At 36.8% G+C, this 20,097-nt stretch overlaps 1 protein-coding gene across 3 annotated transcripts; it reads right to left on the minus strand.

The window, feature by feature from the left end:
* Window positions 1-288: 288 nt before the first annotated feature.
* On the minus strand, window positions 289-18,568 carry DUSP19 (dual specificity phosphatase 19; the record flags this gene model as incomplete). 3 transcript variants are annotated; one of them, XM_079710287.1, is made up of 4 exons in its annotated part: window positions 289-584; window positions 6,122-6,274; window positions 13,322-13,368; window positions 18,343-18,568. In XM_079710287.1, the coding sequence occupies 4 exons, from the start codon at window positions 18,566-18,568 to the stop codon at window positions 330-332; spliced, it is 681 nt and encodes a 226-aa protein (XP_079566413.1). The 3 variants fall into 3 exon arrangements, with proteins under 3 accessions (XP_079566413.1, XP_079566414.1, XP_079566415.1); XM_079710288.1 differs by lacking the exon at window positions 6,122-6,274; XM_079710289.1 differs by lacking the exon at window positions 289-584 and having other exon boundaries at window positions 6,124-6,156.
* Window positions 18,569-20,097: the final 1,529 nt, after the last annotated feature.

Here is a 20,097-nt window from a genome sequence, read left to right on the forward strand (position 1 = left end):
ACCTACCAAAAGTTTTAATCAACTAATTTAATCTTTCATGCTTTAATATAAATTTTAAATTTAAACCTTTTCTTTCTACAGAAATGAATTATTGGTAATACATTGTTATTTTCCCTTAGCAAATCAAAGCAGCATTTAATCACACATTATAATACTAAAGAAAACATGATAGAATTTTAAAAATTTATTTATACCCTAACTTAGGACAATCAATTGACCTCTATTTCCACTTGAAAAAAAACATGAGAAAAGGAAGTTTCTACTAGTTTACTCTCAAAAAGGGGAAAGGTGGCTCTAGAGACCAACTCAGAAATTACAGTTGTCCATCATCAGCTAGAATGTAACTCAGGCACTGTTGTTTCTTCTAATTCCTGTATTTTATCACACTTATTGCTTTCTTTGCCCTCTTGATATGTATGAAGCTGCTCCACAAAACCAGCATTTGGACATATGGAAGGTCTTGCATTTTTCACCAAAGAAAAAGCACTGGTAAATGAGATTTCTTCAGAATTCATTAGGAAGCCTATTATAATTGCAGCAGCCCTGGAAACTCCTGCATTACAGTGAACAAGAACCACTCCATCCTATAATAAAACCAAACAAAAATCTTCATTATTCATTTAAGAGAGACTATAATATAATCTTATACTACTGAAAATTATAAAATAAAAATATTCACTTCATCGATTTATTTGATTCAATCTATTCAATCATCAAAATACAATTCATTGTAGGGAATGAATGGGAAAAATCAATCAATTAACCAACACCTTCTCTTCCCACCTCCCAGAATTGAAATGCTTTGATGATATATTTGGAATTCTGAAACTATCTTTTATTAAACTGAAGTAATCTAGTAAAGTACACATAAAAGCCTAGTAACTTAGTAGCCACAAGTCTATAAATAAGAGAAAAATCATAGGGAATATATGTGGAAATATAAATAAAACCATAATCGTAAACTAAACAGAAAGCTCGAGACATTCTAGGTGCTCCCATGAAGAAACTAGTATCACTGGCTTAGAAATCTATGTGTAAAATGATCAGTAAAGAAAAAATTTTCTTCCCTTGGATATATTTTATTCTGGAGGGAAGTGACTTAAAAAATAGTTAAACTTATGAGGTAGTAAAATGGTGACACAAATAGCTCACGACAATGTGAAGTGGAAAAGGTAATGAGACACCAGCATGAGGTCAATAAATGAAAAACGTTTCAGGTAACTTGCAAATGATACTTCACAAGTGAAAAGGGACACAGTGCAAGGCCAATGCTGATGGGGGTAATATTGCGTTAATAATGAATGTGATAGATCTGATGGATCAGCATTGATACAGGTTAGCTTATCTCAGGCCTTTAAAAAGTTAATGATCTAAATGAAATGTAGAGAACAGTGAGCACACCCAACAGAACCAAACATTTTAATTACTTCATTTCTTGATTCTTCTTTTCTTACGACACAAGAAAGATGGGAACAGGGAAAGGGGGAAAAAACCTTACAACTGAAAATTCTCTGTCCAAAGCACACATTAACAATGCTATGTTTATGGCTTATTGGATTATTTTACTTTTACAAGGTAGTTTTCTTAGATGCATAAATCTATTGCAAAATTCCTTTCCTAGGTCTATTGTAACAAATTTGCAAGTGTAATTCATTTCAAGAAACACAGATGATTCACAAGAAAATTAGTTAATATTTTAAATCCTCATATCAAAAAGACAATTTCAATTGTTTTTATATATTTTTTTCTTTTTTCCTTTTTTAAAAAAATTTTTATTGGAGTATAATTGCTTTACAATGTTGTGTTGGTTTCTACTGCACCAGTGAAATCAGCTATATGTATATATATATATCCCCTCTTTTTTGGATTTCCCTCCCATTTAGGTCACCACAGAGCACTGAGTAGAGTTCCCTGTGCTATACAGTAGGTTCTCATTAGTTATCTATTTTACACATAGTATCAATAGTGTATATATGTCAATACCAATCTCCCAATTCATCCCAACCATGCTCCCCCCTTGGTATCCATACGTTTGTTCTCTACGTCTGTCTCTATTTCTGCCTTGTAAATAAGATTGTCTATTTATATTTATATATTTCAGAGTCATTTCCAGATATTAACTTCCTGTACAAGAAAAGCAAAACGCAAATATTCACTCTACATATACAGAATTTTTCTCACTTTGTACAATGGCTTTTTTATGAGACTTAAGACATTTTAAAATCATATTACAGTAACCAATGAAAACTATTAATGAACTTCTTTTAACTCAAAACAAATTAGATATTCCAAAGAAACTTGGAATCATAAGCTTAATAAGAGGTGCCCTCATGTCATTTTTAATGTTTCCTGACTCTATACTAGTTATCTCTATTTTATGATCCTTACATACGCTTTTGAAAATGAAACTAGCTTTATTTTCAATCTTATACACGGTGCAATCAGTTTTAGCTAATGTTTAAAAATGTTAGTATTTTCCTCCCTCTTACATTCTTTATATAACAGCTACTTTTCTGTTAGTTTCTACAGCCTTTGAATTTACCTATTTATCTTTTATTATTCCTTGGGTATCATATTGCCCTTGAAAGTATTTCCAAACAAGCTACTAGCTTCATATCCCCTGTCCAGAACTCAAAGTAGTGACAATTAAATCATTTATAAAGAAATTTTTTCTTTTGCACTTGCTGTTGTCCTCTGCTTGAAAGGCCTTTGCTCCTTCCTTGGTCCAGCTAACTTTGGCTTCTGTTCTAAGAAGGCTGTCTCTCTCTGCGTGAGAGGAGGGCAGGAGGAATATCCATCCATCTTTGTATGCCTAATACTTAGTACAATTTTGGGCACATAGTAGGTATTCCATAAATGTTTGCTAAGCAAACAAATTAATTTCGTTCTGCATTTCTGAGAAAACGTTCTCTTAAAAAAATCAAATCACCATTTTGCTATGGGCAGATAGGAATTATGTTATAGTATTTCCATTTTACGCAGCTTGCTTTGTTCTCGTGTTGTTATGAATAGCCTTTCAATTAGATTGCCAGCTCCTTAAGGGCAGCAATATACATCCCTTGTATCTTCTCAGAGTAAGTAATTCATATTTTTTGACAGATGAACTTAGTCAAGTTCAGGTCTTTTGATATATAGAAAAATATATTAAAATACTAACAGTGGTTATATCTATATGGTGGAAGTGGGTGACCTTAATTTTTACCTATCTATATTTTCCAATTTTTCTACAATGTTATAAATTACATGTTTTTAAAATCACATCTTATAAATAACAAAGTAAACATGGAATATCAAATACACATTTTCATACTAACAAACAAAACCTTTTGCACATAAAAAAAGGGGGTCAAGTAAATATTCCTAAAAGAACTCTTGAGGCTATGGAGGTTACCTTACTACTTCCCTCTCATGTGTATTTCTGTCCCTTTGGGCATAAACCTGACAAATCATGCATTAGGCAGAGATAGAGGAAGGACAGAGAAACCAAACAAACAGGGTTTTATAAGTACAGAGAGAAATGAGGAAAGACATGGGAAAATGGAAGACATTCCATCTGGCAGCTGTATATAAAAAGATGGAAACAACAAACTAGGACCTAGAAAGGTAGTTTTGAAATATGCAATTCACTGAGTAATCACATTTAATAATACATGCATATATAATAGGCAAATCATGAAGAGATCTCTTCAAGAAAAAAATGAAGAAAATTCAAGAATTCTATTGCTAAAACTAAATATGTATTAATCTAAACAATAAAGAGTTTTCAGGGTAAGGAAATATTGGCTGAGGTTAAGATTTCAGTAAAAAACATAAGGCTTGAGAAATTAGAACATATTACAGAATTCAAATACATCTTGTAGCAGAAACATTTTATGCATCTCTTCGGATTCCTTTGATGCCATCATCTCACCCTCAGCTTGCTCCACCTCCACTACAACTTCTGTGGCTGACTGCCTACTGTGCCTTTAGGCCTATTAAGTTCTGCTTGCCTAAGAACACCTGGCTCTTCCCCGATGGCAGGCTCTGCATAGACAGGTACACCCTGAGGTCTGGATTCTCTTGCTTCTTCTGAACTTGGATGGCAAGTCACACCGCAGGGCATTGGGTTTGGCTTCAAGGTGGCCACTGAAGGGGTGGGGTGCTACAACCTGGAATTGTGAGGTTAGTTACCTGTCCATGGGTAAACTTTGACCAATAGGAAACAGGAGCTGACAGATGGCCAGGCAGATAAATTCTCTCTCTTCCCTCCCTCCCAAAATCTGTACTGAGGTGCAGTTTCTTTGGACTCCCTGCCTGGGGATGTCTTGGGTACCACCCTACCAAGTACCCAGCTATTTCGCTGTCAGCTCATTGTGCAGTTGTGCTCAGCAAGGTAAATGCATCATCTTACACTGCTTCTCATCCTTACCTGAGTCACTTCCTTTTCTTCTCCCTCTCACTGCCTAGGGATTGCACCTCTCAGATGAAGCATCAGCTCTTAATCCTTGGCTCAGGTTCTGTTTTTTGGGAAACCCAAACTAAGGACCATTTTTATTAACTATTACCCATTTCACTTTTTACTTGCAACATGTGCATATCTTCTAATATGAATATGGATGATGTCTACATTTTTCCTTTACCATCTAATGTATATTCTACATCTCTTTAGGAAAGCAGCTAATACAGAAACATTGTCACTTTTATTTCTAACACTGTTAGCTGGCACACTGGAATGTGACAATCTAGAGTTTGTAAAATTTTTCACAAGAGAACAGACTGGCCAATACTAGGCTCTGAATTAGAAAACCTCCTCCTTTTCTTTCATCCAAATATCTGCTATTAAATAAGGTAGAATAGTGTTACATTTTTCCGGTAATCTAGAGGAAGGTATCGAGAAGAGTGCTGGGCACCTAAGGCACTCAATAAATATTACTAAATGAAAGGAAGGAAGAGAGAGAGGGAAAGAGATAAGGTAGAAGGGAGACCATCAGAATTTAATTAAGCTGGATTCTATTAACTGTCATTAATTGTCAGGTGCTCCAGGACAGTTAACTTTTCTCTGTAAGTGCTTCTACATTCCCATCTATTTATCTAACATAAATTTTGTAAGAATTATATACTGACTAAAAATGATGTCATTTCAAGGTATAATTATTGGTAACAGCCAGCCTAGAAGCCCTGCCTTGGATCAGTACCAAGATTGAAGTATTGTATTTTCTGTTGGTCTTCTAAAGTCAGAGAACCAATGGACAGCTTCTGATCAGCATTTTTATACAATCTCAGGAATATTAATCTTCATAAATACACTAACAGGACTAGAGCAGCCTCTATCCCACAGTCCACCTGATTACCTTGCAAAGTGGTCAGAGGGCAGGTGGTTAGAAACTATCAAAGGAAACCTGAGTACTGGGCTGGCCAAAAAGTTAGTTCGGGTTTTTCCATAACATCTTACAAAAAACTGGAAAGAACTTTTGGGCCAATGCAATACCTATGTACACAGGGAAATTCAGTAAGCAGAAAATTTGAAATCCGAATATTTCTCAGGAAGGCATAGGAAGATGAGAAATTAAAGTTAAAAGTAAATATTTCACTGAAAAAAGAGCAACTGGAAAACTAGGAATTAATGAAATATTGTTGAAGGGGAAATTTCATAATTGTTCTTTACATATTCATTACAGAAAGAATAAATATTGGATAATGGACCCATATTTTTAAATATCTGCTTTCGAAGAACTGTGGATCAAAACAAAACTTACGGACTTCCCTGGTGGCATAGTGGTTAAGAACCCGCCTGCCAATGCAGGGAACACGGGTTCGAGCCCTGGTCCGGGAAGATCCCACATGTGACGGAGCAGCTAAGCCCGTGCACCACAACTACTGAGCCTGCACTATGGAGCCCGCGAGCCACAACTACTGAGTCCGCGAGCCACAACTACTGAGCCCGTGTGCCATAAATGCTGAAGCCCATGCACCTAGAGCCCGTGCTCCACAGCAAGAGAAGCCACTGCAATGAGAAGCCCGTGCACCACAATGAAGAGTAGCCCTCACTCGCCGCAAACAGAGAAAGCCTGTGCACAGCAACAAAGGCCCAATGCAACTAAAAATAAATAATAAATTAATTAATTTAAAAAAAAAAACTTACCTTCATTTTTGCTTGTTCAATAAATTCAAAACATTCTGGAAAATAAGACAGGATATTGGTCTCAGGTAGATCCAATATAGAAATACTCTTATATACAAAGTCACTGAGGAAAGCATTTTCAACTCCATATGCAACATTGAGAATATGAGTCACCTTAAAGAGAAAAAAAAGGATGATTTTTTTAAATTCTCATGAATTAGGTTAATTAAACAGAGACTGAGATGTTGAGAGCTGTAACAAGAATAAACAATTTAAGCATGACTCAATAACACTTCCTTCAGGAAGCCTTTTCTGACTGCCTCATGCCTTACCAGAAGTGCTATTTCTATATACCCCCAAAGCACCCTCTACTTGCTTCATTATAGCCCTTACCACTGAGAGACTGTTTATCTCCCTCACTGTACTAGAAACTCCATGAGGGCAGGGACCAGGTTTAGCTTACTCACTATTGTAAGTAAGCACTGTGAGTGAGCTGTGACCTTAGCACAGAAAGTACTTAAAATATTTATTGAATAAATCAATTAATGTCCATATAAAAACTTACGTAAGGGAAGTGCATCCCTTTCAATAATTATTTCCCTATTTTCCTCTTGTATTCTTTGTAAGTACAGTGGTTCTCAAGTGTGGCTGCACATTAGAACCACCAGTAAGCTTTTTAAAAATATCAATGCCACAGGGTCTCAAACCCAGAAATTCTGATGAATTAGTCTGGTTGAAAGGTGGGATGGTCATGAAAGATTTTCTTTTAAATGGCACACATAAGCAACCTCCTCATCCATCTATACATTCAGGCTCCTTTCCTGGAGTCCACCAAGCAAATGGAAGGAGCCACGTGGAAAGTCTATTAAGAGAATCCAAAGGCTAAATAGACCAGAAATATAAGTCCCTGTTTCTTATCAGGACATGCTTCTCACTGAACTTATTCTCTCTCTTAGTTTGGATCTTAGGGTTTGCCTGACTTTGGTATTTTCTTGTATCTCACCATATTTTAGAGTACTTGTCCAGCCTGCCTCTCTTGCCCCCATTACCCTCCCAGCTATGACTCTGGCCGTGTCCCACTCCTTCCCTCAGCACAGCTAACTGGTTTCGGGTGGACACCTGACTTAAGCTAGACTGAGCAGATTATCTCAAGGAATTTAAAAAATAGGTGTGTGAGACAGCTAGAATGATCCACAAACTCGGGAGATTTAAGAACAGCCGTTTTCTATTAAGTGCTCAGGGAAGCTGAAAGATCTCTGCTCCCAAAAGAGAACAACACAGATGTGCAGATAGGGGCCACGTGCCAGTGGGAGAGAGAGGCTGTCCTGGATGGCCTTCTATTCTCTGGCATGGCCACTCTCTTCCCTCAGGTTCCAGAGAGCCCCCTAAACCATCACACACATTCTCTTTCCTTGCTCAGGTTTCTGTGGTCCACAGTCAAAAGAGTATTGATTAAGACACTCAGGGAACTAGGCCTCATGAAGAGAAGGCCACAGGCTATTTACTAACTTAACTGCCTTGTGGAAAGAAGACAACAGAAAAAAACCTCAAATCTTCTCAAGAGAGAATCTTAGAGAGGAGATGGAAGAACCTAGAAAGAAGGGAAGAACAGTTTTAGAAGATACAGTCTGAAATGTCCTTCTGCTTTCCCCAGTGAAGTCCCACCTGACTGTGCCAAGCTACTCTCTCACTCCAAGTGGACTTCTGGCCAGGACTACATGATTCTGCCCTGAATTAATAGATGTGCCAATGTTTTATAATATTGATGTGTTTGCCTTACCTTTAGAACTATATTCTGCATTCCCAAAAGACCAAAAATGAGGTCTGACCACTTACAGAATATATCTGTATCTATATAGCTTCCCTATACATCACAGGATTACAAAGACGACCCAATGAGAATCTTGGGAAAACTTATTGAAAGGTAAAAGTGCTTTACAAATATTGTGGATCATTAAACTACCCAATATCTAGGTAGTTTAGCTGCTTGGAAATGCAACTTACATATATATTGATTGAATGATCATGCTTGAAAAGAACTGTACTGAGTCTCAGGTCATGGTGGTGGTGGTGATGGGGACCTAGCCTAAAACCCTTCTAGTAATCAAGCATATTTCCAAAATGCAGTTACAGAGGTCTTAACAATGGTTGACCTTGTGAGGCCCTTTATAATAGGGATAATAAGAATACCCCTTTACTGTGTACGTAGTATGTGCTAGGCATACAGGTTAACTCACTTAATCCTCACATTTAGGCATTATCAAAAAAGTATCTTTTGAACTAGTTCAAAAATCACAACATTATTAAAAAAAAAAGAAACATTAAGAAGTCTTGCTCTCACCCTGTCTCTTTCCACTGCACCATCTCCCACCCATATGGTAACCATCTTTGTTGGTTTCTTGTATATTCTTTTAGAGTATCTTTATGCAAATATTTTATGTACTCCCTTTCTTACACAAAGGCAACACCTTGGGTTTTTTCCCCCATTTAAAAATGTCCTGGACCTGCCAATGCAGGGGGACATGGGTTCAAGCCTTGGTCCGGGAAGATCCCACATGCCTCGGAGCAATAAGGCCGTGTGCCACAACTACTGAGCCTGTGCTCTAGAGCCTGCGAGCCACAACTACTGAGCCCACACATCACAACTACTGAAGCCTGCGCACCTAGAGCCCGTGCTCTGCAACAAGAGAAGCCAGCGCAATGAGAAGCCCGCGCACCGCAACGAAGAGTAGCCCCCACTCGCCACAACTAGAGAAAGCCCACGTGCAACAATGAAGGCCCAACACAGCCATAAGTTAATTAATTAATTTTTTAAAATGTCCTAGAGATCTTTTCATATCAGTATCTAGAGACCTTTTTTTTTTTGTTCTTTTAAAAAGCTATATAGTATTCCATCATGAGGGTGGACTATTGGTCATTTAACCAATTCCCTACTTATGGAAATATGGGTTGTTTTCAATAGATTTGCTACTATAAACAGTGCTGCAGTCAACAACATGGAACATTTTACGTTACACTTAGTTTTCTATCCTCCTTCACGCTTTATTGGGCATACACCAGGCACTCAATGAGTACCTTACTAATAAAACAACTATTATTACCGTATCTAAACATTATAATGAAATTCCTATAGAAATTTCTGAAATGATCTGCCACAAGAGATTTTCTATTAGTTATTGCACTCTACTTAAACCCCAAGAAATCCTTTTGAAATGTGTCATGCATTTAAATCAATAATTTTGTTTTACAGCATCCTTAAGTTTTTGTAGAAACCCTCTATTCAGCTGCTCAGCTTACTTTTGCTTCTTCCAGACATCTAACAGGATCTTTTATACAAAGACAGAATGATCTTTTAAACAGCAGCTGGGTTCACATCACCAGGATGAAAGTGAATTTGAACTAGTGTATCATAACAGGGGCTAGATAATAAAACACTTGCCAATGAAAAAATTATCAGTTTTTCTAATTTTCATTTTTACCCTGAGAAATATTAATTTATTCATGTAAGCAAGACTCTAAAACATGTTCTACTTATATTGAAATATTGATCTAAGAGGGTTCCTATCAGGATATACAGTCATTCTCATATCCTTATGCAATTTCAGGCCATTGTCTCTTATTGTCAGGCAGTTATTATTATAATAAAACAAGGGGAGTCCGGTTTAAACACAAATAAGTACACTGACAAGTAAACATATCAAATTAGTTAATGAATTGGTTAGTATTTATTTCCTTGAAGAAATTAATTGCAAGTGTTTATCACATAAAATTTTCAGCCTCAATTTAATCAAATTTTTTTCTCAGAGCTGTGGGATGAAAGGTGAATAGAACAGGGTCTCTAATCCTCTAGAAGTCTGCTGAATAATAGAGGGGAAAACATGTTCACTGACAGTAATAATAAAAAGTAGAGGTGCTAAGAGCTACAGGAGAAGAACAAAGTGTTATGAGACCAGAAGGGAGGAACACATACTGAACTTGTTCCTTGCAAGAGCCTCCATGTTTGCTGTTCTTTCAGCCTTAAGGGCTCTTTCCCTGATTTAAGCACAGCGGACTGTGTCCTAAGGTCTCAGCTGAAATATAATACCCTCAGAGGCCTATCCCCCCGCCCCTCCTCTCACTGCCTTGTTTCAGATCTTTCAGAAAATTTATTCTCATCTGAAAATATATTTTAAAATTAAGGACCCTACTGCTTGTTCATTTCTATGTCTCCTGCAACTAGAAAGGGGCCTAGCAGCCCACTTACATCGCAGGTGAGAGGCAGGGTTGCATTCTTTTGGCTGCTCCCTGCCTCTTTCAAATCACTCCTTTTCCACCCTCCAGTAAAACTCCTTGCTCTCTGAGATTCATACAGGTTGATTATTCCACCTTATACCCTGCATTCCTTGGGCACCTGACCCTCAGTTTTCTGAGTCCTACCCCATGTCCTACCATTATCCTGGGTGACATCAATTTCCACTTGGGTTTAACAGGTCCCTGACGACCTCATCGCCAATGACCTTCATCACCACTCTCCTTCACCACCTCTGCAAGACCAATGCCCAGGACTGATCCAGCTCTGATACCATTAACTCAGGTATCCCACTCTTATCCTTCCATCTTCCACTCAGTTATTCCCTCTACACCTCACAAAAACCATCAACTCCTTGATCTTTCTATTTTTATCTATCAGCCCCCTCTTGCCTTCCCTTCCTTTGTTATTCAGATTATAGTCCATGGTCTACCTCCCCTGCACCTGACTGGTAAAGTCCCCTCTATACCCAGACTGCTAGGCACTGCTGGAAAAAATGCACACAATACTGCAGTTCATGCCACCACTAGTTCACGGAGCCAACCTCTCCTGAAGCTTAGTGATGCTTAGCAACTATATTTCCCAAGTAGGCTCTCTCCCGCATTCCCCGTATCAGCTCTTTCAAACCTTCCCTACTCTCCTAATAACTTTCAATCCTACCATCTCTTCCCAACTCCCAGTAGATCACCTCACTTTCCATTTTACAGTAAGAGACAAGTCATCACATAGGAACCCTTTCCATCAAATCTTATCCTCAAATTTAACAACTTTGCCTACACCTGCATTCACCCTTTCCTTCTACCTTCTTAATACAGAGCATGATGTGCTCCCACATCCTTTACGAGGCTCATTCTGGCACCTGTGTTTGGGGTCACACTGCCTCCTACTTTCTTGGCCCTCTAGCCACAATTCTTGCTTTCCTGTATTTTCAATTCCTTTCTCTACCATCAGCTTTATACACGCTCAAAACTCTCCCATCTCCCTCTTTTGATCTCATCACCTATGGGTCTTCCTGCGCTCTTCTCCCCTGTTTTGGTGTGATCATTTCCTCCACCTCTCAATCTTTAGAAATCTGGCTTGGGCCTCCAATTCAAATGAAACTGTTCCCACTAAAGTCACTAACAACTTCTTTGTTTCAAAGTCCAACTGTTGTAATTCAGTCCCAACAATACTTAAACTTTCGGCAGCATCTGACACCGCTGACTCTATCCTCCACAGGACTCTCTGCTTTGGCTTCCATGACACCACAATTTTTTTACTTTCCTACAAACTCTTACAGTACCTCCTTTCCCACTGCAGATTCTTCTTCCTTTGACTATTCCCTATAGGTCGGTATTACTCAGGGTTCTGGTGTAGGCCTTCTTCTCTGCTCACCTTGCCCCAGGTGATTTCATCTACTCCAACAACTTAAATCACTACTTATAAGCTGAAGATTCGTGAATCTCTATTTTTACCTCTCTCCTGAACTTCAGACCCCATATACCCACACTGTCTATTGAATAACATTACTGAGATTATCCACGGCATCTGAAACTTAAATTATTCAAAATTAAGCTCATTATTTTTCCTGCAAAACCTGCTCCTCCCTGCTTTGTTCCCTATCTCATGGGACGACACCGACCCTACTTAGTAACCCAAGAAAGCTGAATATCACCTCTGACTCCTCCTTCTTTCTCAACTTCACCCCCCATTCTACTCTGTCCTGCAAGTAGTCAATCATTAACTTTTGAGAATTCTACCCTCTTAAAAAACCCTCAAATCCATCCACTTCTCCCTACCCCCACTGAATCCTAACCTAAGCTACCATCATCTTTTTTCAGATTGCTGCAACAGCCTCAAAACTAGTCTTCCCATCTCTAGCTTGAGCAACCTTCCAACCTATTTTCCACACTGCCTCTAACCAGCCATCTTTCTAAAATGCAAATTTGATCCTGTTATTTCCCTCCATAAAGCTTTTCAAAGGCTTTCCACTGTCTTTTGTATCAATTCCAAACAGTTTACTCTGGCTTACAAGGACTTTTGTGATCTGACTCATGCTTACTTCTCTGGCCTTGTCTCTTGGTACCCTTCTTTCTCACACTCTCTATTCTAGGGTTACTAAACTTCTTTTCTGTTCCTGAAAGCATCAGCCTTTCCCTTGTCTCTGGGCCTTCACAGAGCCATTTCTTCTATCTGAACACTTTTCTGTCTGTTCCCTCCTCACCCCCTTCAGAGAAAAACTTCAGTATTATTTCCTCCAGGAAGACTTCCCTGATCTTACAATCGCCAACCCAACCCAGACAAACATGGGTTCAGGGCATCATCTCCTTTGCTCTCCAACAGCACCTGCACATCCCCATCAACACATACAATACACTTTACTGTAGCTGCTTATTTGTCTTTCTTCCCTCTCTGCCCCTCAAATCATAAACTTCATGTGAACAAGAACCTGTTGCATTCCTCAAACCACAGCAATTCCATGACCCTGAAATCGTGCTTAACAAAATAGTAGATGGATAAATTTTTTTTTCAGTAAATATTGAAATAAGTAATAAATCACAACAGTTGTGTGGGGGAATGTGGGAAGAGATAGCATTGGGGAAGAAGTGGTATGTGAGTTGGGACTCAAGGCATGGGTAGATCTTGGACAAGAAGAGAAGAGGGGAAGGTCTGTTCCACACAGAGGAACTACATAAGCAGAGGCGGGAAGAAGTGCCTCCAAAGTCAGGTTCATGAGGAAATGTAAAGGGAGATTGAGAGAAAATAAAACTGGAAAGATGGATTACAAATCCACATATTTGAATTAAGTGCAATAATTTTTGTAACTTTATTAAAATGATAGCCAAATCTCACCAATCCAACTCTGAAATGGACCTATGCAGTTTTTCCTAAATAAATGTAACAATTAAAATACTTCCTATGCACAGTGCCAGACCTGAAGCATTTCTTTTTACCTTGTGCTTTTTCAGTGTATCCAGATCATGAGCAGCATCTTGTGACCCTATAAGAAATAAATAACATCACCTTGAATATAAAAATAATCATTCTGACTTTTAATCTGATTTTTGCAACAACTCTGTTAACTATTCATTTATTTTAAGAAATGCAACTTGGGAGGACCTCAGTCCAACTTTCTGAAATATAATTCAGGAATATTCATCAAAAAATATTCATTTTGTATATACTCTTAGACTCTGAAATCCGACTTCTAGGAATTCTTCCTACAAGTCCTGGATATTGCAAAGATTAGCTATCAGGATGTTCTTCACAGTGTTGTCTGTAATACAAAATAAACTCTATAAAAACAAAATAAACAAAAAAACCAACCAAACCCAATGATGGGGGTTGGGTTATATTAAAGACAGTACAATTATGTAGTGAAAATATATACAGCCCTTTGAAATGAGAAACACAGAAGAATATTTATGGCATGGAAATATATTCTCAATATATTATGTGATAAAAGCAGGTTACAAAACATCAACCATTTTTGTAAAAACAAAAACTATGTATATGCTTAAAAATGGACAGGAAGTATACAGAATAAAATGTTAACAGTAGGATTATAGGTGACTTTTTTCTTTATGCTCATGTGTACTTTTTACAATAAATATCTATTTATTTTGTAACTTAAAAAAGGATATTTTAAAAAAGACACCCACAAAATGATTTAGTGCGAGCTGGTCTGGGAACACCCAGTAGCTTAGAGAAAACACTGCTGGTCTATTGAATTCCACCCACGTTCTGTGTACCACTAGGGCTGTATCCTTTTCCAGTTTCTTCCTGTCAAAGTTGGCTTTCTAGATCTCTCACGCTTAGCAAATGACTCTAGGTAATAAGCAAGGTTATTATACATGAGAACAACTAGTTAAAATAAAGTGAGTGACACAACTGAAAAAATAGGGCATTTATTATATTAAGATTTCAAGTATTTTACTTTCTTGAATTAGATTCCATTTCTATAAACAACAGTTCTCTCACCTTATCCACCTGGGAAATCTGCCAGCTTCTATTATGTGATTTTAGGTAGGTGGAAGGCCAGCAAGTATGCTGGTTGGCCAATATTCTCTTGGTAATACGAAGCTCACAGGCTCCTTACTGAGTCAACATTCAACTTTACTTAAAAGTTAGCCTATCAAAATATTAACATTTGTTAAAGCTGGATGGTGGATATGTAATTGTCTGTTATAGTGTAGTCTGTAATTTTTTACACATTTGAAATACTTCATAATTTAAAAATAATTTATCAGTTTTCTGTAGGAAGTCCTATTCATCTCCAGGAGGAGAAATGGGTTCAAATCAGTTAACTGAAATTTGGTGGTTTAATATGCATATTATCTTTTAAAGAATAATTCTACACTGCCTATTTCTTAAAATAGCAAAAAAAAAAGAAAAAGAAACATGCATGAATGAAATTCTTTCTTTTTTTACCCAAAACTGTCATTATTATATTTATCAAACCTGTATACTTTCATTATTTCCATTAAATACACACACACACCAAACAGAACAGGTTGGTTATATTCCAGAATTGGCTGCTATATTTTGAAAATGACTTCCAGAATATGAACATATTGATACAAATTTAGTGTTCTTGAGACCAAAAATCAACTTGTATCACTGCCTTTTCAAACAATAGGAAAATTACATGAGTGTTAATAGTGTGGGGGAATAATTTTAGTCAGCACAAATGGACTTCAGGTAATTGGCTTGTATGTTTCATCTAATACTTGGTAGTATTCAATTAATTCACATTAATTCTCTCTAAATTCTAGATATAAATATCAACTTTTCTCCAATTTTAAATGATTGCTTTGTGTTGCAGTCTTGCGTTAAAATTTTGTTGGAAAAACACATCATTAAAAGAAATAAATCATTATAACAATGTGTTATTTAAACCTTTGTTTTGAAAAAGTAGGATGTTATCCTTTTATAAACTATCTTAATCGAGATTTTAAAACAAATATCAATTTTAATAATTTTATGATTTTAACAGTGGCAACATGAACCTATAATTGTGTTAAACTTAATAAAACTGAATAGCAAATCAATTTTAACAGTATGGCAATTTTTTAAATAACAGAAAAAGAAGTTGATGAATAGGACTACAACTAAAGAAAGAAGTCTAATAATAATAATAAATTACAGTTATATTTTACGTTGACACAAACCACTAATATTCAAGACCTTGGCCAAGAATTATTAAGGAAATATTACAGATGAAGTAACTGATTTAGAAAGTATATTACGTGCTACTGGAGTTGGGACTTCTAACAAGTTCAATCATAATATATGTATCATAAAAAACAGGCTACGTAAGATCTCCAGAATCCTGTTTCTATTTTAAGAGATCTTTTTTTATGAAAATACTAAATACTGCATAAATTCTGGTACAGCATGTCCTGATTTACAAATCTCTATTTTCATCATCAAAAAATTAAACAAAAAAATTATTACCGAAATAAGCCAAAAAGATATTATTACATTACTGAAAAGGGAAATAAATAATATTCCAAAGAGAAATGTTTTGAGAAAATTTGTAGGAATTTTTAGGAAAAAATTTGTAGGAAAAATTTGTAGGAAAATTCATAAATGGATAGAAATAGGAGCATAAATTCCTATAAGGATAAGGTAAAATAATATTTGTGAAAGAAATTTACAAAATAAAGAGCTTTACAAATTTAATGTATTATTTGCCTCCTAAAAATACTGGGCTTCCAGGATATCAGAAATCCTCTACAACCTTATAAAGGATCCCAAGATTTTCACCTAGAATTGAAGCAAAGATCTCAAAATGTCACCAGTTGGGACTTCTTAACAGGATGGATACAACAAGAAATAATTGTACCTTTTTACCCAAGAGAAATGGAATTTTTCACTTTTACAGATCAAGTTGGATATAAGAAAAGTCCTAGTGATTTTTGTTGTAAAAATATAATTTGCAAAACCTAGGACAAAAATATTCACTGACTAAGGTCTTTTATCAACTTGTTAGGTAGTTCAAGGGCCTATGTAAGATTTTTGAAATGCAAAAGCTTGGGTGAATTTATGAGCTAACTAAAAAAGACATTATATTTTGACAGCTTTCTATTTTCTTTATTTCCCACCCAAAACAAAATTTAATTTCATGTAGTGCTAGGTGGGAGCAGTGTTGCTTTGAACAGATGAAGGAAGCTCTTTGAAGCAACCTAGAAACAACCCCTGCATCATTCACGTGGAAGAACTTTAGATGTAACCATCCATAGGGCCCTCGGAATAAGTCGCTTGTAACTGGGCAGAAGAAGGTCTATCTACCTCTCAGAAGAAAGGAGGTTGTACCTGATGAAATTATCCCATTTCCTGGTCCAAAGAGGCGACCATATAAGGACTAGTCTCAGAAGTCCCTCCCAGCACTCGCTCAAGATCCTGGAAGGGCTCCAATGCCAATCTGAGAACACTACCTTGATCAGCTCACTTTGCATAAGTCTAGATAAAAAAATAAGCGAAGTTCATGAAAACTCTGAAAGGGTGAATGATATTTTTAAATTCTACCATAATTATTTTAAACCATTATTACTACAATGGAAGCCAAATAACCAAAACATGTGCCTTGATATATTTCCTCTTCTAGAAATGTTGTGCAAATCCTGGGTGCACCTTCCAGACTAGCTAAATGACCCACTTCATTTTTTCACGGGGCTGCAGAAACTAATTGGATATATTTATTTGGTGAAAAGACAGGTCATGTAACAATTCATATAATACATAATACAATAACAACTCATATGTATACTGCAATTGATATGTTTCAAAAACCTTTTCCAACTTCAGGACAACCCTATAAGATAAGCACATACTGTTACTTCAGCTTTACAGATGGTTTTTTTGGAGGACCAAAGAGAATAAATGACTTTCACTAGCTCATCTAGTTATACGTAGAGCATGGCTAAAAGCCTGGACTCCCTGAGTCAGTCTATGTAACAGTGGAGAGCAGGAGTGTATCAGACTTGAGCTTGTGCAAGTTACTTAACCAATCTTAAGTCCAGTTCCCATCTGTAAAATGGAGCTGATGATCCCTGCTTCACAGAGTTTTTAAAAGGAGTGAGATGCTATGTGCACTCCACATAATACCTGGTCATTTCTAACACCCAATTCAGTGCTCTTTTTACTCAGGAGGGGCTTGGCTGTATAAATACTAACAAATCACTGATTTTTCCAAGTCTTAATTTCTCTATTCACAATGAAAAATAATTCAAACCTACTTAAAATACTGTTGACTATTTTTTAAGAATACCATATCATATTCTTGCCAAGCTAACAAGTTTGTACTTTTATAACTGTGCTTCATTTGTTATTTGTGGATTATGCTTTGTGTAGGGAATCTGTATTTTCCATAATACAAGAAACCATAAACCATCAGATTCATAGCTATAAAATATCAGTCCACCTTCTCCTTAACACTCCAAAAACAGACACCATGAACAGATGTGGCCACAGGAGGCAAGCACTCCATATGGTTTGCAACCCCAGAGCAGGGAAAAAAACATTTGCCTTTTGAAGTATTAACTTTTCTATAACTTCAACCCCTGTCACTTGTAGTTTTGCCTAATAAAAGCATTCTTTTTACTTTGATAATCTTTAAGGCTATATCCTTTTATTATCCAAGAAAATACAACATCAATGTGTTACCCTCCAGAGAAGTTATTAAAACAGGAAGAAAGCTTTTAGAAAATTCAAATATCAGGTGCTTTGTGTTACTAGAATCTATGCCTCTTATTTATTTAGTGGAGCAGAAACATCCCTGACTAGCTAGTGTAGCTAGCCTGTGTAAGTTCCATATCCATATTCCATTTCCAAAAGGAAATGTTTCCAAAAGGAAACATTTCAATTTTCCAGCAGTTTAGCTGATAGTACAGACTATTATTATTAGGGAAGAAAACGTTAACTAATATAGTTAAATGAACTCAATAACTTAGTGGCAAATCAATATACTCACCCAGGAGCAACCATGGCTTAATAACACCAACTTGCAGGTCCAAGCTAAGGTCCTGCACATAACCACATCCTTCCCCACTGCTCGGCTCTACTTCTTCCACAACATGAATTCTGGCATCTTTCCATGTTTCTATAATTTTCTTTCCAGTTAGCGTTGTCACCCTGGTGCATTGCTTCCTGAGATTATTCCGGGAGAATGCCTTAATTTCCTGGTTAAGGGAGTGCATTACATGAGCAGTGGCTAAGAACAAACACAAGCAAATCCAGCCAGCACAGTGAACGACCGAACTTCTAGTCTCTTAATGTTCAAGTAACAAATGCAGCCTCAGTGGTTCACTGTCCTGCAGGTAACTGTATCAGCCACACGCCGGGAGTCACGAGGGTCCAGCTACGTTTTTCCCAGCGCCGCAATGTAAGGGGAAATCTGATTGGCCACTGAGAAACGGGCGCCGATTGGATGCTGTTTCTCCTTCCGGTTGGTCGAAAATTAATTACCCTTCAAAGAGTTTTCTTACTGTTGCTATTTAAAGCTAGCTTTATTATTCACACCCAATGATAAAATATAAGACTTAATGGGAGAGAAGCCTGATATTTCCTCTCTCCTTAAAAGCAGTGGTTTTCTGGATATGTTCGATCGGTGTTGCTTGTGGTGACCTGGGTATCCCTCCCGCTCTAGTACAGCTGCGGAGTCACAATGCAAACCTTCCTACGGTGCAGAACCGTGCTTGCCCGCCTGCTTTTAGGCTAATCCGGGGGGCTACAGAAGACTTTGAAAGTTATTCCTCGCTTCCTATGTGTTTCACACTCTTTCTTTCTGATGTTACTGCCAAGAGGAACATTTACTAGATTAAAAACATAAACAAAAAACTGTTGTGCAGGCTTGTAAGGTAACAATTTAAATAAAACCTGCGAAAGTAATTTTCTAATTATGTTCCTATATTGCAGGTTAATAAGAGCTTAGTACATTTTTTCCCCTGACTTCTCGCCTACATTTTCATTATCAGTAAAACTGCAGAAGAAGTCTTCATGCAATAAATATACACTCTTTATGAGAGGCATTGGCCGCAAGTCTTTTCATAAATAGTTTCAGAAATTGGGGGTGCAAACATCCAAGTTTACAAAATAGATCAATTATAGAACGATTTTTATTAGAAAAGGATGATGTGTTTTACCAAAGAAGTCACAAGATTCCTTTAAATAGAAAATTTTCTTACCCCACTTAAAATAAAATGCAATTTTATATGGGCTTAGACACAATGTATAAACACATGTATAAAGTGAAGCTGCACTTAGAGAACACTTATTCACAACAATTTATTAAAATTTTTGTTGTTGCTGAAACTGACTTAAAATAAACCAAATTTCTCCATATTGAAAAGAGTGATAAATCAGCCCAGACTAGCTACAGAGCATTCTAAAATGAAGAACTGAAGAACTTTTTTGCATCATTTAAACCATCACGTGTTCATCAAAAACAACTCTAACTCTCATATATCATTCCATGTATTTATCACAAAATGATAAATTTTGATCATAAAATGATCAAAAAATTTACCAGCTATTGAGCACATACTACATGCTAGGTCCTGTGCTTATAAGCAGTTTTTAGATTCTTAGCGTTATATGTCAGGTGCTTAATGATGTTTTACACACATTATCCCATTTGCTCTCACCACAAATTTATTATGTATATAGTATTACATCATCTACATTTTATAGCTGAGGGAACTCAAATGCAGAGAGTGCAAATAACATA

The sequence above is a fragment of the Hyperoodon ampullatus genome (genome assembly GCF_949752795.1).
Source record: "Hyperoodon ampullatus genome assembly, chromosome: 8".
In the NCBI taxonomy this organism is placed as follows: Eukaryota; Metazoa; Chordata; class Mammalia; order Artiodactyla; family Ziphiidae; genus Hyperoodon; species Hyperoodon ampullatus.